At 38.5% G+C, this 12,061-nt stretch overlaps 1 protein-coding gene across 4 annotated transcripts in view; it reads right to left on the minus strand.

The window, feature by feature from the left end:
- CCDC50 (coiled-coil domain containing 50) overlaps positions 1–12,061 on the minus strand; it is an 85,685-nt gene that overhangs the window by 55,808 nt on the left and 17,816 nt on the right. For all 4 annotated transcript variants that reach the window (XM_042957175.1, XM_042957174.1, XM_042957178.1 and 1 more), the window contains 2 exons: positions 2,844–2,906; positions 1,906–2,032 (listed from right to left, as the gene is read on the minus strand). In XM_042957175.1, coding sequence (XP_042813109.1) covers positions 1,906–2,032; positions 2,844–2,906 — 190 coding nt within the window. The remainder of the gene's footprint in view (positions 1–1,905; positions 2,033–2,843; positions 2,907–12,061) is intronic.

Genomic DNA, 12,061 nt, shown 5'->3' on the forward strand with positions numbered 1-12,061 from the left:
GCCCTTGATAGCAAAGCACTGTGAATAATGTAAAAGGCAATGATTTAGAACTCTAGAATACTGTAGCTCTGGCTCTTATCTTTTTGTTTTGTTTTTTGGGGGTGTTTTGTTTTGTTTATTTATTTTGAGAGAGACAGAGAGAACAGAGGAGGGAGAGAGAGAGCGGGGGAAAGAGAGAATCCCAAGCAGGCTCCACACTGTCAGTGCAGAGGCTGACGTGGGGCTCGAATTTACAAACCGGTGAGATCATGACCTACCTGAAATGAAATCAAGAGCTGGATGGATGAGCCACCCAGGTGCCCCTCTGGCTCTCATCTTAACTCTGGCTATGACCCCAAACCTCCACACCTCTCAAATCTCTCCTTATTCCATGAGCATTACCCTCCAATCAAGCCTTGTCATCTCTTAATTTGACCACTTCAAAGCTGTCTTCAATCTTGTCCCCTACAATCCTTTATCTACCCATCCCCCAGAGTAGATCCCAAAATGAAAATCTAAAACTCTTTCAATGGCTCTCTGTTGTTTATAATATAACATCTACAAAATCTAAATTCCTAAAAGCATAACTTTTGGTCCAGTTTTTGACTACTTTTCTGTCCTCATGCCCTAACCCATGCCCTTAATCACACACTACACTCCAGCAATACTGAACATCGTGTAGCTACCATGAGATTCCAGGTTATTTAACCTCTTCCCTTCCCTATTACTCCCTCTGGCTAGAATGGTTTCCTCCAGCTAGCACTATGAACTTCTAATTTAACCATCGAGGCTCAGATTAAATACATCACCTATGTTAGAATGGTTTTCCCAGTCTCTCCTTTCTTCATTGTCATTAAATGTATTATTTAATTCTCTGTGGCTTACACCAGTCTCTGTAGATTTCAAAAGCCTCAGAGTTTTATTCTGAGGCTCTTAAAGGCAACAGCTATATTTTATTCCTATCTGTGGTCTCCAGTGCCTTTCATGGTGACAGGTATAGCAAGAGTCAGTAAGAGTGTTTATTTACAAAATAAGGAAGCTGAACAAAAGGATGACTAAAGTTCTCTCTACAAATAATAAACCAGAAAGGCAAACCCTTCCTCAAAGACAGCAAAAATGATAGGCTTTCCTGTTTATTTGAACATGAACTACAGTAAACTGTGGGGGCCCTTTACTTCTCCCTCTACCCTTTCCCCTCAAAACAATACCTTGTGGTTAAATCCACCATTTAGATATAGGGGATTACACAGAGATTTAGATACAGGGGTCACTCTTAAATAAGAAATGCACCCTCTGAGCTTTTAAAACAGTGGAAAAAAGTAAGTCATTGTGCTGGAAGAGACCTTGGATATGATCTTTCCATTTACCGAACTATTACAGGAGGAGACTGAGGAAAGAATGTCTGTCAGATGCTGAAGTTATAAAGAGAACTGAGTGTGTATTTCAGAGCTTTCCAGAAGATCCTGCCTCTCCCTGAAAAGCAAAAGAAGTTCAAGGAAAATAAAGGCAGCAAACATCAACCACGCAAGAGTAAAGGAATCCAATACAACTCATAAAGTTCTTTGATATCCAGTATTTCACTGGATCCCCCAACCAACCTACGAGGCAAAGGGAACAGAGATTATTTTCCACGTGCTATAGGGAAGGAATACAGACTCAGAGAGGTGGATCGAAATGCTCAAAGTCCAACAGTTAAACGTGCTGAGAGTCATACCAGAATCCACTTGTCCCCAAACCTACGAAGTATTCCAACAACAACAAAAATTTCAGACCAAAGAAAACTGTGGGCTAGCCACTATAGGATTTGTAATCTAACAGTGACAGGCATGAATGGAACAGACACACAGTCTTCTTCCCTGCCCTGGTTGCTGGCTCCACAGAGAAAACCAGTTCCAGCATGCCTCCCGCCCGCCCCCAAATCCTCACAGGTCTTTGTAGCGCTTCTGGAGCTGAGCCTGAGCTTTCAGATCTTCCTCCTGAAGCTGCTTAGCCACCTGGAGATCATGCTGGACCAAACGGTTCCGCTGAATATTCGAGGCCAAATGATGTTCAACTGGACGGAGAGATTGAAGAGAGGAATCGCAATGTTTCATCTGGTTAATAATACGCCTCAGGATAACTTAAGAAGGGTTTTTCCATTAAAAAGAGCTTCACATCCATGACTTCATTTTATGCTTTCAATAATGCTATATAACAGGCAGCAAAGGAATTATTCCTCTTCTCTTTCCATTAAGTAAAATGAGAATCAGAAAGGTTAAGTAACTTGCCCCTGGTCACATGGCAAAACAGCGGCAGTGACAGGATTTCCACACCAATACTCTAAAACCAAGGCCAGGGCTCCTTCTGCTCCACAAGATGTCACTCTATTTATAAACATTTTCAATACTTACTTTTTATATTGACACATGAATTAATGATTCCCAAATTACATATTTGCAAATACGTACTTCTGTGTAACACACATAACTTAGGTTTAGTTTCCATAATTACCTACATAAATATTGAGAAAAGGCCACAACCTAGATACTTCCAATGTCTGCAAAGATGTTCAGACCCCTCTTCTAGGGGAAGAACAGATGCGAGATAGTATCTCCCTCCTAACAATACTAAGGCAAGGGAAAGGTTCACGCCCCGCTTTTCCTCCCATATACCCAAAATCTCCTAATCCCTGGCAGCTGTCACACCTTAAAATACCCAGAACTTCATTTTCCACCCAGGTGGCACTTGCCTAGATAAATCCCTCAGGACTGATGGAAAGTAGGCCTGGTGACTCTGTTCTCTCTCCCTGCCTCACCCAAAGAAACCTGCCTCAAGCTACTACTAAAAAAGAAAACAGAAGGAACATAATGAGGGCCATTACTCACTCTCTTGTTCTTGCAGGCTGTGGGCCAGGGTGTGGTCCTCTAAAACAGCAAAATCTCGGCACACTGCAGAGGATGAAGGAGGAAAAGCAGACAAGAAGGTTCAATGGTAGTATTTTAATATGTTAAAAAAAAGAATTTTGTTTACTTCAAAAATCAATTCTACTATTTTAGGATTATCAGCTTTATAACATGCAGTGCAAAATAGTGACTAGTTAATACAAAGTCTTCATTCACAAACATCAACAGTACCTGCCCAGTGCCAAGCACAGGGTATCACAAAGTAATGGTTAGCTCTGGTCTCTGGCCTAAGGATATTAACCACAGAATCAGAACTCATGAGTCCAGAAATTCTTTTTTTTTTATTTATTTATTTATGGGAGAGTGCAAGCGGGGGAGGGGAGGCAGAGGATCCAAAGCAGGCTCTGTGCTGACAGGCTGACGGCATCAAGCCCAATGTGGGGCTCGAACTCACGAACCACAAGATCATGACCTGAGCCAAAGTCAGACATTCAAACAACTGAGCCACCCAGGTGCCCCATAGGTCCAGAAATTCTAATCCACATCTAAAAAGAGAGGGCAAGTATTGTGGCCATAATACAAGAGACAAGAACTTTCTGCATACTGTTAGCTAAGAGAAAGCTGAGTTCTTGCATAGTCAGAGGAATTAAAAGAAATCCAGCCTTTGCCTCAACCATCTAGGGTTGAGGGAATCCTCTCCCAGAGACTTACATCTATCCTGCTGCCCCTAAGGAAAAACACACCTTTATTAGTCCCTCAGGTAGGAACAGATTTCTACTTCAGGATAATCACTTCTTTAATGGGACCACACCCTCAGACAGGAGTTAGAACTACCTCCCCTAGGTCTCCGTAAATGTAGAGCTTCCTAAAAAGAATCTGCATACCAAAAGGATATGGGAAGCTTAGAGGATACAGGAACCTGCCCCTACTGTCACCTCGATTTGGAGATTCAGGCAAGAACATTCACTGGCCTATCTTTTTAGGAGCAAATGGGAAGAGATGGTCTCCAAGGTCCACCCCAAACTGCAATTTAAACTCCTGTTTCTTAAAACAAACATACACAAAACAATACTCATAAAGAACTCTTATCATGAAATGTGCCTTTTGTTTGTATGAAGGACATGTAATTTAGGTGATATGTTCTTACTCTATTTCAAACATGTAACTCACATGAAAAAGGAAAATTCCCTAAAGCCACAAACTACTACAACATGTAGGACTCATGAAACTGTCCTGTAAAGTTAACAGAGTTTATAGATTTCTTTCTGCAGCTTTGAATTTGCCTATGATGACATTTAACTGAAATGGAATAAAGAAACAATCCTTTGCCATTCTTAGCACTTATATATGCTCACATACATATACATTGACATAGCCAGCCCTGTCCCTGAGAAATAACACAATAAAAAAGTAGGTAGATCTTAGAGACATTAAGGTTACTCTGAAATGGTTTTACAATTGGGGAATCATTTCTGCCCAAGAACCATTTAAACAACATATGGTCTGCTTACTTCTTGCAACTGCAAAACTTGTAATTCCAGGAGAAAGTCCTGTTCTTTTACATCTGATATATTCTCAGCAAATTCTAACAACTTTGTGGCCCAGGTCCTAGCTACCCTATGTTTCACAGAATGAAACTGCTTTCAAGATGAGCTAATTAACTCATTCGATTAATAGGTGAGGAAAATGAGGGCCAGACGGAAGAAAAGAGTTATCAAGGCTATATACAGTTTGTTGGTGACAAGGTTAGAAGTCAGTATCTGAGCCAGCAAGAGCTCTTTCCTTTCCTGACACCATGACAGCCCTCCGGGATTCCAGGCAAACCAAGAGGTCACAACAGACTGAAAGGAGATATTCTATACTGACTAACATGCACTCCCTAACATGCCTAGTGAATTCATATTAATTGATCAAATGGCTAAGACATGTATGGATTTAGTTCACAGAAAACAAATATTCAGAATGAATTAGACAAAATGAATGTAATCAAATCTTGTGCAGAAGAATGCTATTTTATTAGGCTGCTTTCTTATTTGAAGCACTTTTATTATACTGCGAAGGCTTATGTCTGTATACTAATGTCCCGTATTAATTTTAGATAAGATTAGATTAATTATTGAGATTAATATTTTTCAAATCATGGATGGCAACCTATTATTAGGTCATAAAATCAATTTATTAAGTCTAGAAATGAATAGGCTAGAAAACAGAGTAAAACACACAGTCGAGGAAACCATGGAATGGAGAAACTTTTTCAGTTTTACTCACACAAAACTCACACATACGTGTACACACACAGACACACACACAGCTGTATATATGTATTAGGTCACACTGTAAAACATACAACATCCTGCAGATTATGGTCAAAAAACCTTAAAAGCCACTTCAATTTATGTTACCAAGGCAGAAAGTTATGCCAAACAATATATTTTATACATGTTTAAGGTCATACTGAATAAAAGATTATAAAATTATTGCAGGTTTCCATGTGGATAACCATGTGAAGAACTGCAACAATTTTATATTTTTGTTTTAGTCAGTGCAACATTAAAACATAATGTTTATGGATGCATACACCTGTAATAAAAATATGTTTTTAATATACAGCACTGACACAAACTGAATTTAGAATTGAATCGTGCTCATCTACAAAGAGAGTCAAAGAGCAGGAGTGCCTTTGCTATATCAGATGTTCTATTGATTTACAAACAAAACAGAGAAGACTAAAGCAAATAAGGCAAATATTAACATCTATTAAATTTGGGTGTCAGGATCATGGGTTTATGTATTTCTTTTTTTTTTTTACATTTTTTTAATGTTTATTTATTTTTGAGACAGAAAGAGACAGAGCATGAGCAGGAGAGGGGCAGAGAGAGGGAGACACAGAATCCGAAGCAGGCTCCAGGCTCTGAGCTGTCAGCACAGAGCCTGATGCAGGGCTCGAAATCAGGAGCTGTGAGATCATGACCTGAGCCAAAGTCAGACGCTCAACTGACTGAGCCACCCAGGCACCCTGGGTTTTCTGTATTTCTTTTGTTTTTTGTAATTTTTTACACACTGCATTTTAAAATTCTACAACACAAACTTTTTCTTTTTAAATCCACATCTTTAATTCCATCAATAGCATATGCTGCTAAACCGTAAACATAAAGACAGTTGCCGTATCATAGCAGGTGCAAGGAGTTTATGAATTACTGGTTACCATAACAATGACTCTTCTCAATGACTTCTTAGTATTTAACCAGCAAGAATGAAGTATCATTGTTATTTGATCCTAAATCTTCTTACAGCGCATATGGGTTAGGGTTTGAGCGAGAAGAGAATCTAGAAGATCTTCAATGACTAAAGGAAGTGCACACACTCATACACAGAATTGTATTGTCAATACACCAAGTTAGCATTTCAGAGTTTACTGAGAACTTCCAAATGCATGATCTCATTTATGCCAAGTATTATGTGTTCACTCCAGTTTCTTCTGCATCCACTCTAGTTCCTTTCTAGATGTGCCTCTGTACACTCTGCATCATGACTCAACACAAGCTGGAAAACAACCACACATCCAGCCACCTTTGTAAATCAGTAACCAGACTGGGAATTACAGAAAACATTTCACAGCCAGGCCAAATTCAGAGCCTGGATCTTTGCTCCTTCCCTAATCTACTCTACTTTGAAGTAAACAGTATAAGCAGTATAGGAGGATAAACAGCATCAATTCATCTCACCACCTTTCCCTGCAGGCACACTTAAGCTGTATCATTGGACCCTGAATGCCTACCCTCCCACTTCTCAGACTTCTTCCCTCCCATGTTCACTTTCACTCACTCAAATTTCAAGCTGATCTTGCCATTAGAGCCATTCCATCATTCCTCTCCATTCCCATCCAAACTTCAATGGTCCTGTAAACCTCCTCCCTCTGACCCCAAACATTTTCCCCAAAATTAAGGCATGGTAGCTAAGTCTGTTTTGAAAACTAATCATGCAACTCTACCTCCTTGCTTTTGAAGAGCATCAACAGAAAGAAACACATTTTATCCTTCAACGCAAATAGACAGCTGTCTCCGTGACCAGTTGCAAACTCTTCAGGGCAGGGACCCTGTGGGACTAATCTCTGTACCTTCCACACAATTCTATATGCACTGGATGTAGCATGTAATGAGACTTCAATAGATATTCATTAATTGAAAAAGAAATGAAGAAACACTGGCCAATAAAGTCAAAAAACAGTGAAAGATCCATAGCCAAAAGACGAAAACAATTTTATAAATAGAATTAAGTTCTGTTGTTACAACAGCATTACAGAGACTTGTAAAACTTTCAGATATCATTTAAATAAAAACTAGAAACCTTCTCCATTCCCACTAAATGAAATAGTTTTAGTGTTTTTTAATCCATATATATACATATTAAGTATACAATGATTTAGTTTACATTAAACCAAGCAAATTTCAGAAACAGGAAGTAGGATATATATTTGAAAAATATATATATGTGTGTGTGTATGTGTACACACACACACACACATATTCTCCCCCCATCCATTTTCCTTGAAGAAAAAGGTGATTTTCATTCATTTGTGGATCCCCCTAAATACACAAATGACATAGTATGTACCTAGTAAACGCATTCATTCAACAAACATTTGCTGAGCTCTCTTGCGATAAATAAGTCATTCCCAAGCCATCACGAAAGTAGAGATGACAGAAAGGTACATAAACATAATATAATTTGATAAATGCTATAAAGAACTACAGCAAACTCTTTGAAGGCATAAATAATGGAGGAAATGTGCTTGCTATGAACTGGAGGTGGTTGTAAGTAATAGCAGTGACTCAGAGATATCAAGAAACCTTAAAGTAGCTAACATACAGAATGAATTTCAAAAGAAGGTTAAAATTTCTATGGGCAGAGGAAGCAGGCATTCTAGGTGGGGAGGCAATTAACTCTCACAAACCAGAAGAGTGAAGAAGTCATTCCCCTTCTGTCCTTCTTGTACTCACACCCCAAACTTTCTGAAAATACAATTCCTATGACTCAGTCTTTACAAGCTTCCACCCACATACAAATGCCTGGATTAATAATACATTCACTAGCAACTATTTCTTTCAACTGTGTCTGTACTGCCTTTTATGTCCTGGTATAATTTGTGAATTATTCTATTTTTGTGTGAATGCTATTAGCAACAGATGGAATACATACTCATTGATTTGAGAACAGGGATGATACTTGTTTTCCTTTGTTCTGTACACATGAAAACAGCCTCTATGAATGAGGATGATGTTCCAGACACATATTCTATGTTGAAAAGTTTGGTAATGACAGGCAGCCACAGTTGACATTGATATAGCACTTTATTGATTACAATGCACTTTCATATACATTCCTCCTAATTACCTGAAGGTAAAGGTTTTACCAATATTCTCATTTTATTTATGAGAAAACTAAGGCTCAGAGAAATAAAGTGACTTGACCAAGATTGCCCAACAAATGAACAAATGAATTGGAAACCAAACCTGGAAGAAGTAATGAGTCTATATTTCACTACGTAAGAAGAGTTGATATTATTAAATAGTAAATAAAATAAAACAAATATGCATTAGGTTGTTTGAAATTGTGGATACAACAGAATTTAGGTAAGGATGGCACATGTGCTCAGAAGGTGGGTTCCAGGGCCCAAAATAGAGCAATGAAATGGGGGATACTGTTTATTTTGTCTCACTGTCTCCCAAGAATAAGTCTCTGGCAATCACAGTCAGCCTGTATTCAATTCTGAAAAACAAGGGCAATAAAAAGTTCTTTTCATTTCACAGTGTTTCCTGGGTGATGTGCAAGAAAAACCCTAAGCCGTGTGTGACAATGGTGGAAAATTCCAAGGAAAATTTCCCTTTGGGATCTAACCAGCTTGCCCCATCTCCCCTACTCTCCATCCAGTATCAATGAGATTTTCTCCATTTGCAAAGAGAGTATTAATAAATTTCAGAATAATGTGTCCAAGAGATGTTAAAGACAATTTGTACAAAGAAATAACGTATGTAAACCCCTATGCCTTTGTTTGTTGCCCCTCAAAAGGAATGTCTCCCTAATTTATTAAAGAAGGGTCTCTTTTCTTTATTTAAAGCTCTAATAAAACTGCCTGAGTAAAAGAGAACAGAATGCAGGAAAAACTATGAACAGCTATCATCCTAATGCCAAGTCCTTGACATTTTCATCCCCAACAAATTTTACGTATATAGGGACCAAGAGGATATCAATATCACCATCACTAATAACAACACCAAAACCAACCCTCACCCCCCACTACTACCACCATCAGCTCAGGAGCTTCTTAGGTATGCTCAGTTATGGACTATGGACACTCTCGTAACCATCTGCCCCAATTATGAGTCCTAAAATAGCATACATAGCTTTGAATCACTGACCACTCTGACAACTGAAACTTCCCATTCAGGCAGGAAATTGAAACGATGGGAATAAGATCTCAGTAATGTCTGAACAATTAATTTACTAGGGAATAAAGGGTAACTGAAACTTTTGCTCCTTCTCTGACTTTTAATGTCCTAGATGTCCATCCTGTTGAAATTAACAAAATCCAAGTATAGTATGACAGAAGAAGGAGAGTGGCACCTAATTTGGGCTGACAAAACACTAGTAAATGGCCTTCCATTTACTAGTTACATAAACAGGCCTTCCATCCTCATTTACTTTGTTCCTAGTCGAAGTATTCAATGGCAGGGCTATTATCCTGATCAAGTCTCCAAATCCCCTGTTCTATCCCATATACTATGGTTATTCCATCTGTCTGGAAGATAGAGGATCCTTCTGATAAGAAACACATAATATCATTAAATCAGATCCACGTTTCTGGAATATTTATCTTTAGTAGAATTATTACCACCCCCCCTTACTAAACTACCTGAAAAATGCACACAGGCTTCTACAATTCCTTTTTGAAAGACAAACACTTTCATCCACACTTTGTACAAGTGATTGAGTCAAGTATCATTAACCAATGTTTCAACTATTTGGGGATTTTTATGGTTACTGGGTTTTGTTTATGTTTTAGTTGGTTGCTGTGGGTATGGGACACAGAGAATGGGAGCATCCTCCAAGTTGAAGGAAGCTTAGTCACCGTTACACACACTGGGGGCAGGGCACAAACCTGTTCTATCTACCTGAGGCACCTCTCCACTATCTAAAAAAATCATAATCAGTCTTCAAACCCTCATTCTAATGTCATTTCTCTACTAATCCAATCTTATAGAATAAAACCAAAACCATCACAATGGACTCTTACACACCCAGCAGATTTACCTATGCTATATTTCCCCCAGTGATTTCACAGCATATAGTAAATATAGTATGGTAGCACTAATCATATTATAATGAATTTACCCATCTGTTTCCCCAGCATACATTCAAGATCCTTGAAAGGCAGGAAAAATATTATGGATCATTTTCTCTCCAACATTTATCCCAGTGCCTGAGATAATGATTTTCAAATAAATGTAGAAATGAGGGCTCCTAAGAAAAATGGTGATTAATACAAATGACATACCATGAAAAGTTGCATTTTTTGCAGGTGTGAGCCATCCTCACCTTCCAGCACACCTGAAAAAGGCTAAGGAGCTGCATGTCTACCTACATTACCTAAAATGACAGTAAAGGGTTTCTGCTTCCATCCCCCAAATTTTGGATATATTATAATATATGTATAGTAATGGATAGAAGCTGAAAGAATCCTAGAATATCTATAAAGGTGGTCCATTCAGGCAGGTGGTCAACTGTTGGTCGCTTGACACCACAATTAAACATTATCACTCAATTTCTAAAGAAAAGATGGCTTGGAGAGTTGGAATAACAATGCCAAGGATCACATAGTCAAAGAAGTGGTACTTCCAAGATGAGACCCAAGGCTATGAAAAATGACAATATAGATGAGGTTATACGTGTTAAGCTAAATAACCCAGCAGGATGCATAAGACGAATGTGGCATTTTGAAGCAGAGAATGCAATGTATGCTAAGGTGCCGATAGGAATTTTCAGAATCTTGGAGTTAGTGTCCTGAGTCATTTGAGAATGAAAGTTTTTTGTTATTGTTATTAAGGGAAAAAGTATGCTAGCAAAAATAAAGTCCATATAAGTCCCCAAATTTGTATATGATCTTCCTGAGAACCAAAGCAAGCAGGGAAATATGAAAAGTTGCTCAGTTTTCATGACCTAAAAAAAGAAATAACACCAGTTCGTCACTGGATAGAAATGTTTTACTAGCAGCAAATATGCAACTAAACTGTTGTCACGCTGGAACTTAAATAGGAAGCACTAAGTTACATAATGGACATCATCAATAGTTCAAGTATGAGTTTTAAACGTGTGCCTACACGCACACACATCTTCAACAAAAGCACAAGACTGAGCACAGTAAGGAGACATTTTAAAAAACAAAACAATTAATATAATTCCAACATTTCACTCTGATGCAATTTATTAAAATAGGTTCCTGAGTTATTTTTTTTCTAATCCCCCAAATTCGAAGTTAAATGAAAAGCCCGGTAACCCAAACCACTAGTTTGGCAAGTAGATATATTATAGCTAACCACAGACACACTAGATTGCAGGCAAATGGGTTCTGAAAATGCTGAGATAATGTAAGTCACCAAATCAGAAGTACTACTTTAATATCACAAACCATCTACATCATTATCAGAGACCACAGAGTAACTGGGTAACTTATTGGAAAAGTGAAAATGGCTGAGTCAGGAATTTCCATTTGACAGAGCAAAAGATTGAGGGTGAGAGGAATAGTGAAAACATGGGTGGGGGGAGGGGGGAGGTGGCAGGGCAGAAACAGGACAGTATTGACTCATCCTGGTAGAACTGTCACATAAAGCTTTCCATAAGGAAGTATCTGACTCAAGTTACCATAAAGGATAAAAACCCCACAAACACAATCTCACAAGTTTTCTGGGTTTGCAGGCATCAACTTTGTGGATTGGTACTCTGAAGCCAAACTTTTCTGTGTTGGCAATAACAAAAAAAGTTGCTCTAGAAAAGTGACAACTCAGACTTTATCTATTTTCAGAAAATGCAGATCTAGATACCAACGCAAATCCCTGAAACTGAGCTTCTTTCTTCTCCAGAAGCATCCCTTAATCTCAAAATGAGCTCAACCTAGAGGTCACTTCATCTGAGTTCCCAACAAA

This window comes from Panthera tigris, chromosome C2 (assembly GCF_018350195.1).
Source record: "Panthera tigris isolate Pti1 chromosome C2, P.tigris_Pti1_mat1.1, whole genome shotgun sequence".
Taxonomy (NCBI): Eukaryota; Metazoa; Chordata; class Mammalia; order Carnivora; family Felidae; genus Panthera; species Panthera tigris.